We start from the raw sequence: 25,906 nt of genomic DNA, 5'->3' as shown, positions 1-25,906 counted from the left end.
CCACAGCATTATCTCTCAGTCCACAGCATTATCTCTCAGTCCACAGCATTATCTCTCAGTTCACAGCATTATCTCTCAGTCCACAGCATTATCTCTCAGTCCACAGCATTATCTCTCAGTTCACAGCATTATCTCTCAGTCCACAGCATTATCTCTCAGTCCACAGCATTATCTCTCAGTCCACAGCATTATCTCTCAGTCCACAGCATTATCTCTCAGTCCACAGCATTCTCTCTCAGTCCACAGCATTCTCTCTCAGTCCACAGCATTATCTCTCAGTCCACAGCATTATCTCTCAGTCCACAGCATTATCTCTCAGTCCACAGCATTATCTCTCAGTTCACAGCATTATCTCTCAGTCCACAGCATTATCTCTCAGTCCACAGCATTATCTCTCAGTTCACAGCATTATCTCTCAGTCCACAGCATTCTCTCTCAGTCCACAGCATTATCTCTCAGTCCACAGCATTATCTCTCAGTCCACAGCATTATCTCTCAGTCCACAGCATTATCTCTCAGTTCACAGCATTCTCTCTCAGTCCACAGCATTCTCTCACAGTCCACAGCATTATCTCTCAGTCCACAGCATTATCTCTCAGTCCACAGCATTATCTCTCAGTCCACAGCATTATCTCTCAGTCCACAGCATTATCTCTCAGTCCACAGCATTATCTCTCAGTTCACAGCATTATCTCTCAGTCCACAGCATTATCTCTCAGTCCACAGCATTATCTCTCAGTTCACAGCATTATCTCTCAGTCCACAGCATTATCTCTCAGTCCACAGCATTATCTCTCAGTCCACAGCATTATCTCTCAGTCCACAGCATTATCTCTCAGTCCACAGCATTATCTCTCAGTTCACAGCATTATCTCTCAGTCCACAGCATTATCTCTCAGTCCACAGCATTATCTCTCAGTTCACAGCATTATCTCTCAGTCCACAGCATTCTCTCTCAGTCCACAGCATTATCTCTCAGTCCACAGCATTATCTCTCAGTCCACAGCATTATCTCTCAGTCCACAGCATTATCTCTCAGTTCACAGCATTCTCTCTCAGTCCACAGCATTGTCTCACAGTCCACAGCATTATCTCTCAGTCCACAGCATTATCTCTCAGTCCACAGCATTCTCTCTCAGTCCACAGCATTATCTCTCAGTCCACAGCATTATCTCTCAGTCCACAGCATTCTCTCTCAGTCCACAGCATTATCTCTCAGTCCACAGCATTATCTCTCAGTCCACAGCATTATCTCTCAGTCCACAGCATTATCTCTCAGTCCACAGCATTATCTCTCAGTCCACAGCATTATCTCTCAGTCCACAGCATTATCTCTCAGTCCACAGCATTATCTCTCAGTCCACAGCATTATCTCTCAGTTCATACTCTGTATCAAAGTACGCAGTACTTTGATACAGAGTGTGCAGGTTCGAATCCTGCTGTGGACTGAGAGATAATGTTTGTTAAAAGTTCGCCCGTTTGAGAATTGTTAATCATACTAACGTGTGTAAATTACCCTGGATAATCCAAAACGGTCAGGAAATATTAATCACTGTTGCAGTTGTTAGTGTTCGTACAGGTGTGGGCCAGCTAGGAGTGAGTCTCAGCCAGGTGTGGGGTAGCTAGGAGTGAGTCTGAGCCAGGTGTGGGGCAGCTAGGAGTGAGTCTGAGCCAGGTGTGGGCCAGCTAGGAGTGAGTCTGAGCCAGGTGTGGGCCAGCTAGGAGTGAGTCTGAGCCAGGTGTGGGCCAGCTAGGAGTGAGTCTGAGCCAGGTGTGGGGTAGCTAGGAGTGAGTCTGAGCCAGGTGTGGGCCAACTAGGAGTGAGTCTGAGCCAGGTGTGAGACAGCTAGGAGTGAGTCTGAGCCAGGTGTGGGCCAGCTAGGAGTGAGTCTGAGCCAGGTGTGGGGTAGCTAGGAGTGAGTCTGAGCCAGGTGTGGGGTAGCTAGGAGTGAGTCTGAGCCAAGTGTGGGGTAGCTAGGAGTGAGTCTGAGCCAAGTGTGGGGTAGCTAGGAGTGAGTCTCAGCCAGGTGTGGGCCAGCTAGGAGTCTCAGCTATGTGTGGGGCAGCTAGGATTGAGTCTGAGCCAGGTGTGGGCCAGCTAGGAGCAAGTCTGAGCCAGGTGTGGGGTAGCTAGGAGTGAGTCTGAGCCAAGTGTGGGATAGCTAGGAGCGAGTCTCAGCCAGGTGTGGAACAGCTTGGAGTCTTAACCAGATGTGAGGCAGCTAGGAGTGAGTCTCAGCCAGGTGTGGGGTAGCTAGGAGTGAGTCTCAACCAGATGTGGGGGAGCTGGGAGTGAGTCTCAGCCAGGTGTGGGGTAGCTATGGGTGAATCTGAGCCAAGTGTGGGGTAGCTAGGAGCGAGTCTCAGCCAGGTGTGGGGTAGCTAGGAGTGAGTCTCAGCCAGGTGTGGGGTAGCTAGGAGTGAGTCTCAGCCAGGTGTGGGGTAGCTAGGAGTGAGTCTCAGCCAGGTGTGGGGTAGCTAGGAGTGGGTTTCAACCATATGTGGGGCAGCTAGGAATGAGTCTGAGCCAGGTGTGGGGTAGCTAGGAGTGAGTCTCAGAAAGGTGTGGGGTAGCTAGGAGTGAGTCTCAGCCAGGTGTGGGGTAGCTACGAGTGAGTCTCAACCAGATGTGGGGCAGCTAGGAGTGAGTCTGAGCCAGGTGTGGGGTAGCTAGGAGTGAGTCTGAGCCAGGTGTGGGGTAGCTAGGAGTGAGTCTGAGCCAGGTGTGGGGTAGCTAGGAGTGAGTCTGAGCCAGGTGTGGGGTAGCTAGGAGTGAGTCTGAGCCAGGTGTGGGGTAGCTAGGAGTCCGAGCCAGGTGTGGGGTAGCTAGGAGTGAGTCTCAGAAAGGTGTGGGGTAGCTAGGAGTGAGTCTCAGCCAGGTGTGGGGTAGCTACGAGTGAGTCTGAGCCAGGTGGGCCAGCTAGGAGTGAGTCTCAGCCAGGTGTGGGGTAGCTAGGAGTGAGTCTGAGCCAGGTGTGGGGCAGCTAGGAGTGAGTCTCAGCCAGGTGTGGGGTAGCTAGGAGTGAGTCTCAGCCAGGAGTGGGGTAGCTAGGAGTGAGTCTGAGCCAAGTGTGGGGTAGCTAGGAGTGGGTTTCAACCATATGTGGGGCAGCTAGGAATGAGTCTGAGCCAGGTGTGGGGTAGCTAGGAGTGAGTCTGAGCCAGGTGTGGGGTAGCTAGGAGTGAGTCTCAGCCAGGTGTGGGGTAGCTAGGAGTGGGTTTCAACCATATGTGGGGCAGCTAGGAATGAGTCTGAGCCAGGTGTGGGGTAGCTAGGAGTGAGTCTGAGCCAGGTGTGGGGTAGCTAGGAGTGAGTCTGAGCCAGGTGTGGGGTAGCTAGGAGTGAGTTTGAGCCAGGTGTGGGGTAGCTAGGAGTGAGTCTGAGCCAGGTGTGGGGTAGCTAGGAGTCTGAGCCAGGTGTGGGGTAGCTAGGAGTGGGTTTCAACCAGATGTGGGGCAGCTAGGAATGAGTCTGAGCCAGGTGTGGGGTAGCTAGGAGTGAGTCTGAGCCAGGTGTGGGGTAGCTAGGAGTGAGTCTGAGCCAGGTGTGGGGTAGCTAGGAGTGAGTTTGAGCCAGGTGTGGGGTAGCTAGGAGTGAGTCTGAGCCAGGTGTGGGGTAGCTAGGAGTGAGTCTGAGCCAGGTGTGGGGTAGCTAGGAGTGAGTTTGAGCCAGGTGTGGGGTAGCTAGGAATGAGTCTGAGCCAGGTGTGGGGTAGCTAGGAGTGAGTCTGAGCCAGGTGTGGGGTAGCTACGAGTGAGTCTCAACCAGATGTGGGGTAGCTACGAGTGAGTCTGAGCCAGGTGTGGGGTAGCTAGGAGTGAGTCTGAGCCAGGTGTGGGGTAGCTACGAGTGAGTCTGAGCCAGGTGTGGGGTAGCTAGGAGTGAGTTTGAGCCAGGTGTGGGGTAGCGAGGAGTGAGTCTGAGCCAGGTGTGGGGTAGCTAGGAGTGAGTCTGAGCCAGGTGTGGGGTAGCTACGAGTGAGTCTCAACCAGATGTGGGGTAGCTACGAGTGAGTCTGAGCCAGGTGTGGGGTAGCTAGGAGTGAGTCTCAGCCGGGTTTGGGGCAGCTAGGAGACAGTGTGAGCCAGGTGTGGGGCAGCTAGGAGTGAGTCTCAACCGGGTTTGGGGCAGCTAGGAGACAGTGTGAGCCAGGTGAGGAGCAGCTAGGAGTGAGTCTCAGTCGGGTTTGGGGCAGCTAGGAGACAGTGTGAGCCAGGTGTGGGGGGGGGAGGGTCTCTACTCGCAGCCACTTGTCATAACGCCTCCGGCTGTTAGTTTCACTGTTGAACTTTTGCCTGGTTCCGTCTTCTTTCCAGAATGTCATTTGTTGCCTGTTATACTACAGGTACAGCGCATTGAAGAGCTGCTAGATAAGTACAAGTCAGCTATAGATTTAGTTAAGTAAGGGGGGTATCCCAATTATATGTAGCATCTTGCCAAGAAGGGGAGTGGGCAATGAATGGTTGTCTAGAGCAATTGGTGTAAATTGCTGGCTGGCCAGATACTGCAAGGAACTTGCAATTCCATTAATTGACAACTGGGACAGCTTTTATGGCAAACATGATACGTATGCAAGGGATGGGGTACATCTCTCTGGGGCTGGGGTGGTAGCACTTGCCAACTCAATCGAGAGGGCCATTGCTGACATTTCTAGAATTTTATATTGATAGGAGATAGAGGTATGGGTGTGTGTGGGAAAGTCGGTTGCAACACTAGAGTTGAAAACAGTAAATGTTTAAAAGACATTCATCATAAAGTTACAAATAAAGACAATGGATCAGGTCAGCAAACAAAGGGAGACAGCAGAGAGCAGCGAGAGACTGTCATGTAGGGGGGGGCAATGATTGAATAGGATATAAGGGGAATATGGGAGTAAGGGATTATGTAGGCAGGGGAGAGGCAGGCGAGGTGGTAGGAGTGCGATGATTAGCGGAGGTAGGTAGGTAATGACAGGTCTGTGGTGACCACCACGACACTCTCATTAACTCTACAATACTCACTAACATATGCCTCGCCCACTCTTCACTCATATAAACATAATAAAATATAAGAAATAGGAATAGCAAATAACGGGGACAGTGAATATTATTATTCTACTCAAACGCAGTTTATTATTAAGTCTTTGTACAATAATATATTTGGGAACAGAACATTATTGTGGTTTAGATAAATGGGGTGGTACACATAAGCAGTGAGACAGGGAACACAATCAACTTGACCAAAATGAATGTAACTTACAATATAGTAAAGAGGTCAGTTCACTACAGGAACTAAGCCACAGGTCCCAAGACCTACACAGCACGAGTACTGCGCCAAGCCAGTACTCTGCCCAATGCCTCCAACAGTCTCCTCCAGAGACTTCAGCAGCCTTCTCCCGAGCCCTGCACCCCAGCAGGTGTGACCATATAATTGGTCAAATTAGGTCTCCCCAGAGACCTCACAAGCCCAGCTGGACTACATCACAAGACTAGTTCCCTTAAGGTTTACTATACTAATAGCAGGAGTGTAAGAAATAAGATAGATGAGCTAAGATTAATTGCAAGTGCAGGAAGTATAGATATTATTGCTATAACAGAGACTTGGCTCAGTCTGAAAGATAGAGAAATGCCTTCTGAATGTCACATACAAGGCTATAAATTATTCCACACTGATAGGGTCAACAGGAAAGGTGGCGAAGTGATGTATGTCAGACAATTTAAGTTGTTGTGTTAGACAAGATATAAAATTAGAAGCATCAACCTCTGAATCTGTTTGGTTCCAGCTTCTCGAGGGCTGTGAAAAGTTAATCTTGGGTGTGATTTACAGTCCCCAAACCATGATAGGGAGTACAGTAAACTTCTGTGGGACGAAATTCATAAGGCATCTACATAGGAGTGTTGTGCTAATGGGAGATTTTTAACTTTAGTCAAATTGACTGAGAGAAGTTTGACAGGAAATTTAGAGTCAAGTGACTTGGTACGATTCAGGATTGTTTTTTAAAACAGTTTGTGACAGAACCAACTAGAGGAAATAACCTGCTTGACTTGGGTCTTGCCAGCAAGGAATCACTAATAGTCTTGAGGTTAATGATGAGCTTGGGGAAAGTGATCACAAATCACTCAGTTTTAATATATTATGGAATTACCCTAATAATGGCAGTCAAGTCTGTCCCTGACTTCTGCTTGGCTGAGTTCATAGGACTGAGAAATTCCCTGGGTAGGCTGAACTGGAATGACCTGACTATGGGTCAGGTAGGTGTTGATGGTTGCCGATATGACGTTTTCCAGAGCAAAGTTCTAGCTGTTCAGACAACCTGTGTTCCAAATAGGGAAATCAAATCAAATAAAAATGATCCTAAATGGATGAACAGTAGACTGAAACATCTCATTTGTCAAAAGAGAGGCATATATAGACAAATCAAAAGAGGAGAGGTGCAGTTAAGAAATCAATATATTCAGTTAAAGAGAGAAATAAAAAAGGGAATAAGAAAAGCAAAAAGAGATTATGAGGTTAAAGTTGCAAGAGAATCGAAGACTAACCCAAAAGGATTCTTTCAGGTATACAGAAGTAACATTAGGGACATGATAGGCCCACTCAAAAGTTACTTGGGTCAACTCACCGACAGTGATAAGGAAATGTGTAGAATTTTTAACACTTACTACCTCTTAGTTTTTACGCAGGAAGATACGAGTGATACTCCAGAAATAAATTATGTAGAACAGGACGATAATAAACTAAGCACGATTAGGGTCACAAGTGACATGGTCCTTAGACATATAGATAAATTAAAACGTAACAAATCCCCAGGCCCTGATGAACTGTATGCAAGGGTTCTAAAGGAATGTAAAGTGGAGTTTAGCAAACCTTTGGCTAATCAACATATCACTACAAACTGGCATAGTGCCTGATAAGTGGAAAATGACAAATGTGATACCTATTTTCAAAGCAGGTGACAGGTCCTTAACTTCGAACTATAGGCCAATAAACCTTACCTCCATAGTGGGAAAATTTATGGAATCTATAATTGCCGAGGCAATTCGTAGCCTTCTTGAAAAGAATAAATTGATCAACGAATCTCAGCGTGGTTTTACAAAAGGGTGTTCATGGCTTACGGATTTATTAACTTTTTTCACTAAGGTATTTGAGGAGGTGGATCATGGTAATGAATATGATAGTGTGTATATGGACTTCAGTAGCGCTTTTGATAGTCCCACATCAGAGACTATTGAGGAAAATTAAGGCACACGGAATAGGAGGAGAAATTTTTTCCTGGATAGAGGTATGGCTGACAAATAGGCAGAGTGTTTGCATAAATGGGGAGAAATCATGCAGTGTTTCACAGGGGTCAGTGTTGGCCTCGTATTGTTCACGATCTACATTAACGACATAGATGAGGGAATAAATAGCGACATAAGCAAGTTTGCTGATGAAACCAAAATAGGCCGTCGAATTCATTCTGACGAGGACATTAGAGCACTCCAGGATGATTTGAATAGACTGATGCAGTGGTCGGAAAAGTGGTAGATGCAGTTTAATATAGACAAACGCAAAGTTCTAAACATTGGACAGGAAAATAACCATGCCACATTGTTGTGATAGAAACACAGGCCTTATCTCTAGGCTTTATTGAACATAGAATCTTCATAGTACTTCTGCAACAACAAAATATAATGACTAGTACATCTAATAATGGCTTCTACAGGGATGGTGATGTCTTGCATATGTCAAGAGAAAAGTTATAACTACAGGCCACATATTTAAACTCACCATGTAATCTGCATCACTAATATAGGGATAGTAGAAGAGAAGAGAATCACACACCAAGTGTTGGCGCCCATGACACAAACCAAACTGTTGTTGTTGTTAAGGGCCCCGAGAGGTGGTGCAGTATTATCCTGCTGCTGCTCCCCACAGGAGCAGTATCACTACAATCTCCCCCTTCTAAAATATCAGAGACAGTAATCTCCCAAACTGTTAGGTGGGCGACGTACACGTCCCGACCGTCGTAGCCCTTGAGCCTCTTCACCAGGTTCAATATTTTCCAGCGGGGTTTGACTAACTGCTGGAGCAGAATCCTCTATTTCCATAGGGGTAGTCTCAAGGGGCTTTCCAGGAGAAAACGAAGCATCTTTCACATCTATTGGTGTATCTTGAGATTCCACACTAATGGGGATTTCAACTGGGGCTAAATGTCTTGTAGATACTGTAGTCTCTTCACCATTTTGGTAGCGAATGTGGGCATAATGTGGATTAGCTTGCAGGAGCTCTACCTCTTCCACTAAAGGATCCGTCTTGTTCATCCTACGGTGACTCTTCAGGAGAACGGGTCCAGGATGACATAACCAAGTGGGCACGGAGGCTCCCGTAGAAGAACGACGTGAATAGTTGAGGAGTCTTTCATGAGGGGTTGCATTAGTAGCTGTGCACAGCAATGATCTAATAGAGTGAAGAGCATCAGGTAGGACAGTTTGCCAGTGTTGAACAGGTAGATTGCGCGACTTCAATGTCATTGTAACTGCCTTCCATATAGTACCATTGAACCGCTCCACTTGACCATTGCCTTGAGGGTTGTAGCTTGTTGTTCTGCTGCAGGCAATACCTTTGCTAGACAAAAACTCCTGAAGTTCGTTACTCATGAACGAGGATCCCCTGTCTGAATGGATATAAGCTGGCATACCAAAAATAGAGAACAACTGTGAAAGACAACTAATAACAGTTGAAGCAGTCATATTGGCACAGGGGAATACAAAGGGAAACCTTGAATATTCATCTACTATGTTAAGGAAATACCTATTCTGATTTGTGCTTGGTAGAGGTCCTTTGAAATCTATATTCAGTCTCTCGAAAGGCTGGGTGGATTTTATGAGATGAGTCTTCTCTGGCTGATGAAAGTTTGGCTTGCACTCTGCACATACTCTGCATGCTCTGATCACTTGTCGCACATCTTCCACTGAGTAGGGCATGTTCTTTGATTTGACAAAATGGTACAGGCGTGTAATTCCTGGGTGACACAAAGCCTTGTGGAGAGCTGAGAGTGATTGTAAATCATGACATGCTGCTCCACAGTGGGACCTAGAGAATGCATCAGGTGAGATGTTCTCTTGACCCGGTCGGTACAGAATATCAAAGTCATAACACGATAGTTCCATCCTCCAGCGTAATATTTTGTCATTCTTTATCCTACTTTTGTGCTTCTTGTCGAACATGTACATCACGGACCGTTGGTCAGTCCTTATGGTGAAATGTCTACCAGTTAAATAATGCCTCCAGTGGCGAACTGCTTCTATGATGGCCTGGGCTTCCTTTTCTACAGCAGCGTAACATTTCTCTGATCCTTGAAAAGTTCTCGAAAAGAAGGCTACTGGTCGTCCTGCCTGAGACAAGACTGCAGCAATGGCAATGTCAGATGCATCCGTTTCCACTTCGAATGGTAGGGATTCATCAATGGCTTGAACTACTGAGTTTTCAATGTCTTGTTTGAGAGTATGGAAAGCGGCTTCTGCTTCCTTTGTCACAGGAAATGTGGTAGCACTCAATGGGCGGACTTTACTTGAATAGTTGTAGATCCATTGTGAGTAATAAGCAAAGAGACCAAGAGTTCTTCGGAGTGACTTTTTGTCTTGAGGCATTGGAAGTTCCCGTAGAGGTCGTAGTCGTTCAGGGTCTGGGAATATTGAACCTCCTTCCACTACATAACCAAGGATGCTAAGCCTTTTAGTTGAAAAAGTGCACTTTTCCTCATTGTAACTGATATTTTTCTTCTTGGCGGCTTCCAAAAACTTATCAAGGTTTGCATCATGTTCCTCCTGGGTCTTGCCACAAATGGTAACATTATCTAAATACGCATAAGTTCCCATGAGTTGCTCTTCCTGAATGAGTGAATCCATAATTCGTTGGAAGCAGGCTACCCCATTGGTGACTCCAAAAGGGACTCTGGTAAACTGATACAGGCCATCACTAGCCTGAAATGCTGTGTATGGTTTATCTTCATTCCTTATAGGGACTTGATGATAGGCACTCTGTAGATCAATTGTGCTAAACACATAGTACTGAGCAATTTTGTTCACTGTATCATCAATTCGAGGTAGAGGGTACCCATCAAGAAGTGTAAATTTGTTGATTGTCTCAGAGTAATCGATAGCCAGTCTCCGTTTCCTATAATCATCTTTAACAACAACAACCTGTGCACGCCAAGGGGAATTACTCGGTTCTATAATACCCTCCTTCAGCAGCCTCTGAGTTTCTTTCTCAATGAACATCCGATCCTCATAAGAATAGCGGCGTGACTTAGCTGATATAGGATGGCAATCCGCGGTAAGATTTGCAAACAGCTTTGGTGGGTCTACCCTTAAAGTGCTAAGTCCACAGACAACAAGAGGAGGCAGTTCACCTCCATATGTTAAGGTGACACTACCATGCAGCTTCTGAAAGTCCTGACCAAGGATAACATCAGAGCACAGTTGTGGCAGAATAGCTAAATGTACATCTTGATAATCCTTTCCATTAACTCTGAGATTTACCTTACAAAACCCTAAGGTCTGAATAGAGAGAGATGTTGATGCCATGGAAACGGTACCTGATGAGTGATGTACAGTCAAGGAGTGGCGTTTAACTAAGTCAAGATTGATGAAACTCTCTGAGCTGCCACTATCAATAAGACCATCTACTTCTGTTCCCTTGATGAATACTTTCACAACTGCCTTTGACAGTGAATTTGGAGTAGCCGCAGAAGTCACTGTTGCTAGTGTCGCATGATCACGGGAATGTGTGGAGGCACTAGCTCTTGTTGATGCATTAGCACGACATACTTTAGCAAAGTGACCTTTCTTGTGGCATTTACGGCACATTGCTTCACGAGCAGGACACTTTGGACGTGGATGTCTTGAAAAACCACAAAAGAAACACACCGTACCTGCTGCTGCTGTCACTGAGGCAGGTTCCACAGTAACTTCATTGTAAGAGTCTTGGTCAGGAATTGCAGCACTTACCACTCGAGAAGGCTGAGTGGTACTGTATACTTCAGAATTCTTCTGGGCTGAATCTAGAGCTCTTGCCTGGTCAAAGGCAGCGGCTAAGTCGAGAGTTTTATTCTCCAATAAACGCTGCCTTATTATTGGTGATTGCAGGCCACTGATAAAAGCATCCCTGATGGACTCTTCACAATACTGAGCAGCTGTCACTGCTTGGAAGTGACAGTCCTTACCTAAAATTTTCAGTGCTTGAAAGTATTCCTCTAAGGATTCATCAATCTGCTGGCGGCGAGTTGCAAGGCGATAGCGTGCAAAGATTTCATTTGTAGGTTTAATATACTGAGACTTGAGGGTTTTGATAGCATCTTCGTAGGTATTACACTCAGAAATAGCCTCATATATCTTAGGTGACACAAAATTGATGAGCAGACTTAGTTTATCTAGATCTGTTTTAGGAAGGGCTCCCAAGAAGTTTTCGAAAGTCTTAAACCAGTGCTTCCATTCCTGAGCAGCCGTTGATAAGCTGGGGTCACAGTCTAGTCTCTCAGGTTTCAATAAACGCTCCATGTTGTGATGTAGTCTAGCGCAGGATCACCACCAGGTAGCCCAGGATTCTATGTTCAATAAATTGTTGTGATAGAAACACAGGCCTTATCTCTAGGCTTTATTGAACATAGAATCTTCATAGTACTTCTGCAACAACAAAATATAATGACTAGTACATCTAATAATGGCTTCTACAGGGATGGTGATGTCTTGCATATGTCAAGAGAAAAGTTATAACTACAGGCCACATATTTAAACTCACCATGTAATCTGCATCACTAATATAGGGATAGTAGAAGAGAAGAGAATCACACACCAAGTGTTGGCGCCCATGACACAAACCAAACTGTTGTTGTTGTTAAGGGCCCCGAGAGGTGGTGCAGTATTATCCTGCTGCTGCTCCCCACAGGAGCAGTATCACTACACACATATAAACTAAATAATGTAGATCTTAATATTACTAATTGCAAAAAGGATGGGAGTTCTGGTTAGCAGTAATCTGAAACCAAGACAACAGTGCATAAGTATTTGCAATAAAGCGAATAGAATCCTTGGCTTTGTATCAAGAAGCATAAATAATAGGAGTCCTTAGGATGTTCTTCAACTCTATATATCCTTGGTTAGGCCTCATCTAGATTATGCTGCACAGTTTTGGTCACCGTATTACAGAATAGTTATAAATGCTCTGGAAAACGTACAGAGGATGATGACAAAGTTGATCCCACGTATCAGAAATCTTCCCTGTGAGGATAGACTGAGGACCCTGAATCTGCACTCTCTGGAAAGGCGTAGAATTAGGGGGGATATGATTGAGGTGTATAAATGGAAAACAGGAATAAATAAAGGGGATGTAAATAGTGTACTAAAAATATCTAGCATAGACAGGACTCGTAGCAATAGTTTCAAATTGGAAAAATTCAGATTCAGGAAGGACATAGGAAAACACTGGTTTAGTAACAGTGTTGTGGATGAGTGGAACAAACTCCCCAGTACAGTTATAGAGGCTAAAATGTTGTGTAGTTTTAAAAATAGGTTAGATAAATACAGGAGTGGGTGTGAGTTGGACCCGACTAATTTGTGAGCATTAAAATGGTATTTTTGTGCTACTAGGTCAGATGCCGTGCTCCTTCCTTAAGTGAATGTGACCTGACCTAACTAGGTTAGGGCATTGGATTAAGCCGGTAGGAGTCTTGGACATGCCTCGCATGGGTCAGTAGGCCTGCTGCAGTGTTCCTTCTTTCTTATGTTCTTATATCAAGTGTTATACAAGTTGTCCACAGGGTCTTCCATCCCTTGTAGTAGGTGGTGCTCACTATGCTATATTGCTTCCGCAAATAAACTGTGGTTTGTTTACGAAAGCATTGGCCAGTGGGGGGTTCGATACGGCGTAAGTCTGTCAGTAGCCCTATAAACATTCCAACAGGTTGTTGACTAGTTTTATTTTCATTTGTCACTGTCAGTACATGGGCTACATTGTTTGGTGGCGTGAAGCAGCTTAGAATATAATGTACAGATCAATCCCACCTTTTGGTTTCTGCTGATAGATCTATATGGAAATCCCAGTCACTGTACTTGAACACGATTTCTAATGAAAAGGATTAGGCTGTTATTACTCTTTATAAGACTGTGTGTTTGCCAAAAATGAAGTGCTATTATTTATGCTGGGAGTTTTTGTTGGTGTTTAATATCTTTGGCTGATATGACAGCTGCTGTGGCTCTGAATTGACAGTCACTAGAGTTGTGTTCTGTTTAAGATAGCTGCCAGACGTGGCTTCCGTCTTATAAATTTACCTTTCTTCTCCGTGAGCTTGCAATAAAAGAACTCGTGCATCGGAATTGTTACAGTTTCCATGTATATTTGGATGTTCTTGCGACTGAAGTCTCCTGCTGTCTTGCTTGTGAAAGACAGAGCACTTCCCTTGGTTAGGTTATTCATCAGTTGTTCGTCACCTAATTAAGTCATTGTCTATGTTAGGATATTGGAAGGTAAAGGTAGTAAGAAGGACGCAGTAACTACAACATTTGTAAGTAAACATTTCATTAGCCAGTCATATTAATGTCATATTAATGAAGCCACTGATTGGCGAAACGTCTCCCTAATAAATGTCCTAGATATAGCATATGTCTTGTATATTAATCAGTGTTAATTGCTCTGTGGGAGCCTAAGGTGAGAGTAGCCATCGGCTCTGTGGACCAGGGCTGGCTTACCAGTGCTGTACTAGGTAGTCAGGGTGAGTTTACCTGGAAACCTGACTTCCTCGTCAGCATTTACTTGAATTCCTAGGTACAAAGTTCCTATCCATAAATGTAAAGGCCTGTACTGTAATCAGATAAGAGATAACACAATAAGTGTCAGGGGCCCAAGATTGTTCAACTGCCTCCCAACTTACATAAGTGAGATTACCAATAGACCTCTGGCTGACCTCAAGAGGGAGCTGGACAGACAGTACCTGACCAGCCGGGCTGTGGTTCGTACGTCAGTTTGCATGCGGCCACCAGCAACAGTTGATCAGGCCCTCCAGGTGTAAACAAATATAACTGACTTGATCTGTTTGATTTGTGGCTCGTAATTATTTTGTCTTTTTTCTGAATTGTGTGTGAAAACATTGCAAATGAAAATATAATCAGAGATGAATAAAAAGCCACATGGGATAATAAAACTTATGACGATGTGGTTAATGGTCCAAGTCGGACCGAAACGTTCTCATAAGTTTCAGTCTCTAATATGCGGGTTATCTGTGTATAATTAGAGATGAGTCAGGTTTCTTTTTGTTGTCATATCGTCATTTTAAAGGCAGTGACAACTTAGTGTTGTGAGCGTTGACATCATGTCACATAAAGCTTGGGAAAGAGAGAAGAGAGAGAGAGAGAGGGGCAAAGAAGGTATTAATGACCTGTGGGGAAGGAGGGGGCAGCAAAGACGGCACAAGAGTCTTTGGAGGGAGGGGGAGAGAGAAGGTATAAGTAGCTTGAAGGAGGATAAAGAAGACACAAGAGGATTTAGGTGACAATGAGGAATTTAAAAAATGAATACATCTGCAGTGTGCTGCTAGTGTTTGTGTATGGTAGTTACATTGTAGGAGCAAAAACTATCAATATCCGTCTTTCTGGATGTGGTAACATGTACGCGAGGTAATGAAGCTTGTTGGCCTGGGACGGGAGGCTTCAGTAAAGTGAAGAGGATATCTATAATAACTACTGCTGCTTCTAAGTTTTCCAGCAGGGCTAAACTTATTATCACTTGGGTATTAGAATGACCACTCTCACGTAAATAAGAGGCTGGGGGAGGGGGAACGAGAAGGAAGGAATAAAGAAGACAAAAGTCATTGAGAGATCCCCTCTTTCCATGACAGGGTATTTAAGGTCCCTCTTCTTCATAAAATGCTCTTACCTGGTGATTTTAAGAGATGATTGATGACTTTCAGGTACTCGCTCACGCCTCGTATAATGTATTTTAGTTATACTTTATTTATTCTTTGAAATGAAGTTGCCTGTCTTCCTTGTTTTGTTGTTATATATACTTCTTGTAGTTGTCATCTTGTTTCTTTGTTATATATAGTTGGTGTAGCTCTCCTCGGCTGAGGGACTGATTACCTGGTATATATTTCTTTAGTCTTTACATTGTCCTTGTATTGATAAAGTCACTGGATGGCGAATTATTATTATTATTATTACAATCAAGGGGGAAGCGCTAAACCCGGAGGATTATACAGCGCCTGGGGGGGGATGTGGAAGGCATTCAGGCTTAATTTGGGGAACTGGAGCACAGATCCAATTCCCTAAATCAAGAGCCCCTCACCAACATCAAGGAACCTTCCTTGAGGGGACTGGATGGCGAAACATCTACAAATTAAAGGTACCCAGATGTTGCACATGTCTAATTCTTCATCTTGCCGGTAGTGTATATCGTTCATGTACTCCTTACACATGTTTCACCCATTCCTCTAGTAATTATATACGTACATGGATGTTAGGCGGCTCTTGTGGGTGGCATCCTGGGTAGGGGGTTAGAATGCCTTAGAAAGGAGCTGAGACAGGAAAACACACTTAACCTGTAAATTTAATTGCAGAAAGACTCTTGTACATCAGTACTTGAGGTTGTATTTGTTCCATGTTAACTGAGGTTGTATTTGTTCCATGTTAACTGTAGTTGTATTTGTACCATAATTAAAGTTGTATTTACAGCATACTAAATAAAGTTGTATTTACAGAGTCGCAGTAGTATGAGCGGCGGCAGTGAAGATGGTCACTCACCTTCACATTCATCAGACTACGAGGATCATGACGATGTTGAAGTAACTATCACAACCCAAAGTTTAAGTCACTAAGTTTATTCAGGTACACATAAATACAGTACACAGACATGGTAACGTTAATTACTTAAGATAACTAAAGAACCTAAGACCACGTTCATTGGGAGACCACGTTCAGTTTGAGGACAACGTTCATTGGGAGACCACGTTCAGTTTGAGACCACGTTCATTGACACCACGTTCAGTTTGAGACCACGTTCATTGTGAGATCACGTTCATTGTGAGACCACGTTCATTGTGAGACCACGTTCATTGGGAGACACGTTCAGTTTGAGACCACGTTCAGTTTGAGACCACCAGGTTCAGTCCGAGACCACCAGGTTCAGTCTGAGACCACCAGGTTCAGTCTGAGACCACCAGGTTCAGTCTGAGACCACCAGGTTCAGTCTGAGACCACCAGGTTCAGTCTGAGACCACTAGGTTCAGTCCGAGACCACGAGGTTCAGTCTGAGACCACCAGGTTCAGTCTGAGACCACCACGCACAATCTATGATAAGTCACCTTTCCTAGATCAATGTTTATGACTGTCTTAATGTAAGTCATTGGTTGCCAAACTTTTTCATGCTGTCGCCCCCTTGGCTCCCAGGGCACATCCCTGGCACCCCTCCCCTTGGCTCCCAGGGCACATCCCTGGCACCCCTCCCCTTGGCTCCCAGGGCACATCCCTGGCACCCCTCCCCTTGGCTCCCAGGGCACATCCCTGGCATCCCTCCCCTTGGCTCCCAGGGCACATCCCTGGCACCCCTCCCCTTGGCTCCCAGAGCACATCCCTGGCACCCCTCCCCTTGGCTCCCAGGGCACATCCCTGGCACCCCCTCCCCGTGGCTCCCACGGCACATCCCTTGCACCCCTCCCCTTGGCGCCCAGGGCACATCCCTAGCACCCCTCCCCTTGGCTCCCAGGGCACATCCCTAGCGCCCCCTCCCCTTGGCTCCCGGGGCACATCCCTAGCACCCCTCCCCTTGGTTCCCAGGGCACATCCCTGGCACCCCTCCCCTTGGCTCCCAGGGCACATCCCTAGCACCCCTCCCCTTGGCTCCCAGACCACATCCCTAGCACCCCTTTGGTTCCCAGACCACATCCCTAGTACTCCCCTTGGCTCCCAGACCACATCCCTAGCACCCCTCCCCTTGGCTCCCAGGGCACATCCCTGGCACCCCTCCCCTTGGCTCCCAGGGCACATCCCTAGCACCCCTCCCCTTGGCTCCCAGGGCACATCCCTGGCACCCCTCCCCTTGGCTCCCAGGGCACATCCCTAGCACCCCTCCCTTTGGCTCCCAGGGCACATCCCTGGCATCCCTCCCCTTGGCTCCCAGGGCACATCCCTAGCACCCTTCCCTTTGGCTCCCAGGGCACATCCCTAGCACCCCCTCCCCTTGGCTCCCACGGCACATCCCTAGCACCCCTCCCCTTGGCTCCCAGGGCACATCCCTAGCACCCTTCCCTTTGGCTCCCAGGGCACATCCCTAGCACCCCCTCCCCTTGGCTCCCAGGGCACATCCCTAGCACCCCTCTCTTTGGCTCCCAGGGCACATCTCTAGCACCCGTCCCGTTGGCTCCCAGGGCACATCCCTAGCACCCCTCCCCTTGGCTCCCAGGGCACATCCCTGGCATCCCTCCCCTTGGCTCCCAGGGCACATCCCTAGCACCCCTCCCCTTCTCTCCCAGGGCACATCCCTGGCACCCCTCCCCTTGGCTCCTAGGGCACATCCCTAGCACCCCTCCCTTTGGCTCCCAGGGCACATCCCTGGCACCCCTCCCCTTGGCTCCCAGGGCACATCCCTAGCACCCCTCCCCTTGGCTCCCAGGTCACATCCCTAGCACCCCTCCCCTTGGCTCCCAGGTCACATCCCTAGCACCCCTCCCCTTGGCTCCCAGAGCACATCCCTAGCACCCCTCCCCTTGGCTCCCAGAGCACATCCCTAGCACCCCTCCCCTTGGCTCCCAGAGCACATCCCTAGCACCCCTCCCCTTGGCTCCCAGAGCACATCCCTAGCACCCCTCCCCTTGGCTCCCAGGGCACATCCCTAGCACCCCTCCCCTTGGCTCCCAGGGCACATCCCTAGCACCCCTTTGGCTCCCAGACCACATCCCTAGCACCCTTTTGGTTCCCATAACACATCCCTAGCACCCTTTTGGTTCCCAGACCACATCCCTAGCACCCCTTTGGTTCCCAGGGCACATCCCTAGCACCCCTCCCCTTGGCTCCCAGGGCACATCCCTAGCACCCCTCCCCTTCCCCCACGTACGGACACATCTCTTTCATGGTATTAGGTTTCCTGCAAATTCAAAACAACTAAGTACTAATCTAACACAATAAACAAGCGTATTTTTTTGACATAAAAATTAACATAGTAAGTAATAGGGACATATTGGTTTGACGACCGCCACTGTACCAGTCATCAGTATCTTCCTCTAGCACCATCATCACTATTACCAGTCACTGCCAGCATCACTATCACCACCACTGTCACTGCCACCACCACCATCACTGCCATGCCACAATTATTAGTCATTAATGTCATCACCACCAAACATCACCACCACCACCCATCACTATCATTCACCACTATCGGTGTCATCATCACCATATATCACGTTCATCCTCAAGGACCCCAATGGAAATAAATCACTTTTACATTCTTGGGTTATCCTAGATAATCTACAAACATGCTGCTATGTATGATAATTTATACAACTATTTATGTACCTGTACCTGAATAAACTTGCTTACTAATCATTATGACCATTAATCATCACCCAAGTCATCATCAATGATGTTGATCACCATCACTATAAATCAAGTAATCCATCACCATCACTATCTTGACAACTGTCTTCACAAATACCATTGTTTTCATCAGTACAGTCATCACCATCACTTGCACCATCAGCATCACCCACTTTGAAGTGTATGACCAGCCGGATCATGAAGGCTATATGCCCATGCTGGCAGCTAGCAGTAACAACCTGGTTAACCAAGTAATGAACAAGAAGGCCTGCAATTAGCAAATGATTATAATAATATTACCCATTAATTTTTAAAGGGGTGGACCAGTAAGCCAAAAGCTTACCGGTCCACCCCTCTAACCTAAGGAGACCTGACTTCAGGCCAGGTTGCAAGAGTATAAAACAGTTCAAAAGTACCTCCAGTGCAAAGCATGGGACATGATGGCTACACTGACAGAGACCTCAATAAGTGTATGGGAACCAAGTCTCTTCAACATGCTCCTTCCCATGCATAAGAGGAATTAACAACTTGTACCTGTCTTCTTAAGTCAGCTTCTGATTAGCCAGGCTGTGATGTGTATGTTGGACTGCATGCAGATGGTACTAACAGCCTGGTCATTGGGGCCAACAACTGGAGGCCTAGTCTGGGACCAAGTTGTGGGGTTGGTGACCCCCAACATCGACTCCAGGTAGACCACTGCCCATGTTTTCCACTACCAAGGTGTGGCGAGTCATTTTCTCATTGAAGATACGACAATACAGTAGAGTTGTATATCTCTCTTTTGGATAACAGAACATTTCAGATTATAGAAATTGTATGCGTATTTTTATTTGGCTTAATTATAAATCCAAAATAGCAAAGTTGTTTTTTGGTTTGATTCTGTTCAGAACAATTTGAATATCAGATTTTTTTCCCAGCAAACCAGCCATATCCCACCGAGGCAGGGTGGCCTTAAAAGAAAAACGAAAGTTTCTTGTTTTAAATTTAGTAATGTATACAGGAGAAGGGGTTACTAGCCCCTTACTCCCGGCATTTTAGTCGCCTCTTACGACACACGACTTATGGAGGAAGAATTCTGTTCCACTTCTCCATGGAGATAAAAAATAAACAAGAGCAAGAGCTAGTAAGAGGGGTGCATATGTATATGCTTGTACATGCATGTGTAGTGTGACCTACGTGTTGGTAGAAGTAGCAATACAATGGTACTCTGAGTTTCAAACAGCTCCCAACTCGAACAATTATGTAAGTGTATTTTTGTAAGTGCTTTTGTAAGTGTATTTTTGGGGGTCTGAAACGGACTAATCTAATTTACATTATTCCATGTGGGAACAAATTCGTTCAGCAATGGCACTCGAACAACCTTCAGGAACGAATTATGGCCGAAACTCGAGGTATCACTTGCATGTTTATGAGACAGAAAAAAAAGACACCAGCAATCCTACCATCATGTAAAGCAACTACAGGTTTCCATTTTACACTCACTTGGCAAGATGGTAGTACCTTTCCAAGAAACATTCATCTCTTATTTGAATCAGTTGTTAAACAAATCAAAATGTAAATTCCAAAATCCAAAACTGATCTTTTAATTTGGGAGAATTTCGAATAAATACTTTAATTATAAAGCAAACATTGTTGAAAATATTCAGTGACACCACTTCATTTATACAGTACAATATTACATTTCACAATCAGCAATGATTATGGTCAATCATCTTTTTCTAATGGCACTTATCGTGGAGAACTACATCAAGGACTCCAGTGGAAATAAGTCACTTTGATTTGAGTTGCCTGGGTAATTTACACCATGTATGATAACTGCACTTATGTGTACCTCTACCTTTGCTTGCTTAACTAGGCTTGTCTCATTCACTTGGTCATCCTTGTGTGTTAATGCATACAGAAGCGATAATAAAGAGTGTGGCTTAAGTTTCTGACTCGTCTAAATATCAGTATTGAAGATTTGAAGCTGATTAGAGAAGGTGTGGAAAATTAAATTTACCTGGATGTAACTCATAAGATACATACCAGTAAATGATAACAAAGATAATTATTCTTTATCAAGGTTACAGAGACAAGTAGGAATTTTAGGACACCTAGGTCACAAAAAATATCCCCCTTCGATACCTACTACTGTCATATCCACAAGTCACTCTGGACCTATATTAATTTCACATGAAATATACATCACCAGGAATTCTGGTAAAACATTAATATAAATATGTGGACTGTATATTAAATTTATAAATGTGATTACATATACATTTATGTAACAGAAGGAGAATTTATAATCATAAGACTCACAAGTTTGTCTGGAGATTACTTGGTGTCTCATACACAACCCCCTGCCTAAATATGAAGAAAATACTGGCCAGAATTCCAACATCAATGGACATCGACTTAGCTGGGGTTCTGAAGCTGTCCTGTACATCTGCTTAATGTTCATGTTATGCAGGACTGCAAATCCAACAATTTCAGCTCCTATTTGGAAAGTTTCAAACACAATTTAACTTCCAGAGTGACGAAATTTATGCATATTCCATTAGTGTGCCTGTACCTGGAGTTTACCTGGAGAGAGTTCCGGGGGTCAACGCCCCCGTGGCTCGGTCTGTGACAGGCCTCCTGGTGGATCAGAGCCTGATCAACCAGGCTGTTGCCGTCTCCCCCCCAGCGACGCTCACCCATCGCTGCCTCTTTATTTACAAATTAATTTTTATTACTACAATATAGGCCATCAATTTACATATAAAATACTGTATTTCCGGAAAATGTATACAGTATTTTCCATAGAAGGTATTCAAAATTTGTGTGGACTAGTATCCCATTTCATCAATAAAAATGACAAATTGGAACCCAGTTTGAACTTTTCACTAAGTAGGCTTTGAAAGTTTATAACCAGTCTAAAGAGGCATTCATTAGTTATTGCACAGAGACCAGTATCCCCTTTTCTTTAATAAATTTAGCACATTATGACTGGCACAGCCCCATGGCAGTGCTAGCTCTCCTTCGAGCAAAATACACCAGTATCTTAAACCTGCTCACAAGTTCATTCTCAATATATCGCAAGAAAAACTTTCCCAACTTTTTTTTTTTTACGAATTTTACACTAACACAGCCCAAGATCAACCCAAACATTTCTTTTCTCTGAGTTCTTAAGCATTTAGGGTTTAAAGCCAGTCAGGAAAGGCATTCTTCAGGTACTGTATTTCAGAAAATTAATTTATTGAAATTGGCAAATTAAAACTTACACAGAACTATTTGTATGTATGGGAACTCTGTGAAGAATTTTTTTATTAGCTTTGAAAAATCTGAAGCCTATTTAATCAGGTATTCTCAAGTTATAAACAAAAGTCCTGAAGGAAGAAAAAAAAACAGTTAACACTGAATGTCACTGATTGTTTCATAAGGAGATATTTGTCATTAAATTTACACACTTATTTTACTCATTAGTTCTTACAGTTATTATTATTATTATTATAATCAAAAGGAAGTGCTAAACTAGTTCATACAGTAGGATGATTAGAAATTTTACAAACCACAAAGAATTAGATCATCATAAACACAGAGTTGTGTTTGGTCCTTTTAACTAGCCTCATTCAGGTTACACAGTAAGATACATGATAAAAATCATGTAGACTATTTTCATAGCTGATTAATAATATATATTATGTGTAATGTTCATCACTGTAGTTATTAAATTTGCCTGGAAAATTAAATATTTTCCTCATCCAATAAGACATCAAATATAGCTAGACAAAATCCCCCCAATTTAATGTTAAAGCTTTCAGTAGTTTTAATAGTTTTGTTATTGATATATTTTGAGCACCCACACACACACACACAGTCATGTGAACAAAATCTAGAGCATGGGGGAAGGGAGATGATTAATATCTGTGTTTCCTGTGATTCACTATGAGAGAGACTTTCACTTGTCTGAGCCATTCAGAATATAAAGTGTCCTGTTGCATGCATTATGTTCTTACTCAGTCTTTCTTCCTTGAACTTTGTAATTTGTATAAACATTTTAATGGAACAAATTAGCTACAGTAAATTGTTAATTTTTTAATTAGTTCATTGATTTTCCTCATTTGAAAAAGAAAAAATTCGGTTTTATAAATACCAGCACAAACTCTTTACTTATGTAATGATTATATTATTATACTACAGTATATTCACAAAACAATGTGCTAAACCTGTGTGGGCCACAGTGCATTATCTTTGGTAAATTTTACCCTGAGAAAGTATTCTGTACAATACCATAAATGCAAACTATCATTTTAATTTCTTCTGAGAGAAAGCAAAATAATTATATTTCAGACATTATCTTATTCAAATCACTTAAAAGATTTTAACATTGTATTCAAAATTTACTTTAATGCTTTAAAATTTCTCATATATGTACTTGCTTTAATTTGCAGCGCACAGGATCAGCATCCTTAGTAGGACGAATGCGAGGGCTTCGTCGGGATATGCAGAAAAAAATATCCCGGCTTAAAAGTCCTCGCGGTAGCACTTCAAGTTCACCCGGGCCGGTGGGTAGTGCAGACAAAGCTGGCACGTCACTTGCAGCACCAGCGAACCAGCAGCCTGCAGCCTCCTCCTATGAGAGCATCCCTACGTCAGCTCCTCTGGGTAAGCTTATACAAAATATGTGGAAAGTTTTCAGGCTTTATAAAGTCAGAGAATGGATTGCTCATATTATGATGGAAAAAGTTGTGTACATTCAGAATATAAGTCTTAGATAATGATAAAGCTGTATAATATGATAATAATGATGCAGATTAATTTTCACAAAAGCATTACTAAATAGCTGGAGATGTAATCCCTAGAGACAAAATTCAGTATACTGTATTGTGCTGTACCACTGTATTTGCACCAAATAAATATAGAAGTTATGCATGCACCACCTTATCACTTTTTCAATGGAGAATAATGAAGAAATTTCTCTTAATGATGTGTTAATGCAATTAGAATTTTATTGCAATGATACTCATACCAGTGTAAACAACAGGGTTGATTTTTTTTATTGCATACACAGAAAACATTTTATTTTTTTTTTTTTTGAGAGTGAAAAAGTAGGCATGATAAAGATTTGTGTTATTGTGCTTTATGCTGTAAGCATTAATACTTCTCAACATTATTAATATTGCCTAACATTCCCATTTTTCTTTTGCACATTTAGTACTTAAAATAAGTACAGCCTCTCCTCACTTAATGACAGAGTTCCATTCCTAAGACCACATCAGTAAATGAATTCATAGCTAAGTGAGAAGCATACTAAAATTGTAGTGGGTCTGTGTCAACCATCTTTGATATTCGTTTTAATGCCATCTTTGTACCACTTATAACTTTTCTGGTACAATAGACCCCCAGTTTACGATCAGCTCCCAATGCGACCAATTATGTAAGTGTATTTATGTAAGTACCTTTGTATGTGTATGTTTGGGGGTCTGAAATGGACTAATCTAATTCACAATATTCCTTATGGGAACAAATTCGGTCAGTACTGGCACCTGAACATACTTCTGGAATGAAATAATATCGTAAACTGGGGGTCCACTGTATATTTTTTAAATGCTTATACAGTAGTGTATTGTGTATTGTGATAAACAGGATAGAGGAAATCAGCTCTAATACACATTACTGAGGTATGCATACTGGTCAGAGAGCCTGTCATAAGTACGAGTCGTTGGTAAACAAGTACAGTGGACCCCCGCATAGCGACCTTAATCCGTGCAAGAGGGCTGGCTGTTATGCGAAATGTTCGCTATGTGAATGAATTTTCCCCATAAGAAATAATGGAAATCAAATTAATCCGTGCAAGACACCCAAAAGTTTGAAAAAAAAAATTTTACCACATGAAATATACATTTTCCTACACACAAAGAGAAGGATACATGCACAATAGTAGAGTAGTACATGCACAATATATATTGTGCATGTACTACTCTACTAAATGAAGAATAAATGACACTTACCTTTATTGAAGATGCAGCAATGACTGATGAGACACTGTGTCCTGGGAGTGCCTTTTCCTCCTGAGTACTGTAGGTCCTGTTTGGTATTTTCTTCCAGAACAGGCCTTATCACACTGTGTATGTCACTACGATTCTTAAATCTCTCAAACCAACCTTTGCTGGCTCTAAATTCACCAATATGAGCACTAGTTCCAGGCATTTTCCCTGTTCACCTGGGTGTTAGTCGACTGGTGTGGGTTGCATCCTGGGAGACAAGATTAAGGACCCCAATGGAAATAAGTTAGACAGTCTTCGATGACACTGACTTTTTTGGGCTATCCTGGGTGGCAAATCCTCTGGGGTTAATTGTTTCTTGGTATTCTCAATAAGCCACACCAACAACGGTGCTACAGCAGCAGCAGCAGCAGCTGACGATGTTACAGCAGCAGCAGACGATGCTACAGCAGCAGCAGCAGCAGACGATGCTACAGCAGCAGCAGCAGCAGATGATGCTACAGCAGCAGCAGCAGCAGACGATGCTACAGCAGCAACAGACGATGCTACAGCAGCAGCAGACGATGCTACAGCAGCAACTGACGATGTTACAGCAGCAGCAGACGATGCTACAGCAGCAGCAGCAGCTGACGGTGGTACAGCAGCAACAGACGATGCTACAGCAGCAACAGACGATGCTACAGCAGCAGCAGATGATGCTACAGCAGCAGCAGACGGTACTACAGCAGCAGGAGCAGCTGACGGTGGTACAGCAGCAGCAGCTGACAGTGCAGCAGCAGCTGACGGTGATACAGCAGCAGCAGCAGCTGTACCACCAATAGTAGCGATGGTTGATTGGGGTTTATTATACAACCTGGCCAGCTTGGAGACACGCACTCCACTTTCATACTTATCAATGATCTTTTTCTTCATCTCCATTGTAATTCTCACCCTTATTGCTGTAGGGTTGGCACTAGAAGCTTTCTTGGGGCCCATGGTCACTTATTTTCCAGAAAAAAATCACCAAAAACACTGTAATAATACAAAATGTTCCGATTGTATGCTTGGATGTTACCGCGGAGGCTGGCTGGTAAACAATGCCACCCGCGGAACATGTGAGTGTGGCTCAGGCCGCACATTGGACGCGTCTCGGACGAAGGCCGCTGAGCGGGTTTTTGGGCGCTATGCGGGGCAAAATTTTAGCGATCAAAGCGTCCGCGATGCGGATTGTCCGCTATGCAAGGCGTCCGTTATGGGGGGGTCCACTGTACTTCACTAAGTGAGGAGAGGCTGTATTTAATATCTCTTTCATTTATCAGTATCAGTATGAGTTGTGCACTATTAAAAAATAAAAATCAGAATTCAGATGATACATGCACATTTCTGACACTGAAGATTTTTTTTTTTTAACACATCGG

General features: G+C 44.2%; 1 protein-coding gene across 6 annotated transcripts in view; it reads left to right on the top strand.

The window, feature by feature from the left end:
• Positions 1–25,906, top strand: part of LOC128706052 (uncharacterized) — a 964,931-nt gene that overhangs the window by 896,080 nt on the left and 42,945 nt on the right. For all 6 annotated transcript variants that reach the window (XM_053786548.2, XM_053786547.2, XM_070093399.1 and 3 more), the window contains 2 exons: positions 15,708–15,791; positions 22,956–23,169. In XM_053786548.2, coding sequence (XP_053642523.2) covers positions 15,708–15,791; positions 22,956–23,169 — 298 coding nt within the window. The remainder of the gene's footprint in view (positions 1–15,707; positions 15,792–22,955; positions 23,170–25,906) is intronic.

Source organism: Cherax quadricarinatus, chromosome 42 (genome assembly GCF_038502225.1).
Source record: "Cherax quadricarinatus isolate ZL_2023a chromosome 42, ASM3850222v1, whole genome shotgun sequence".
NCBI classification, from domain to species: domain Eukaryota; kingdom Metazoa; phylum Arthropoda; class Malacostraca; order Decapoda; family Parastacidae; genus Cherax; species Cherax quadricarinatus.
Note: the sequence above shows the minus strand (reverse complement) of the source record. Positions and strands in the feature narration are given on the sequence as shown.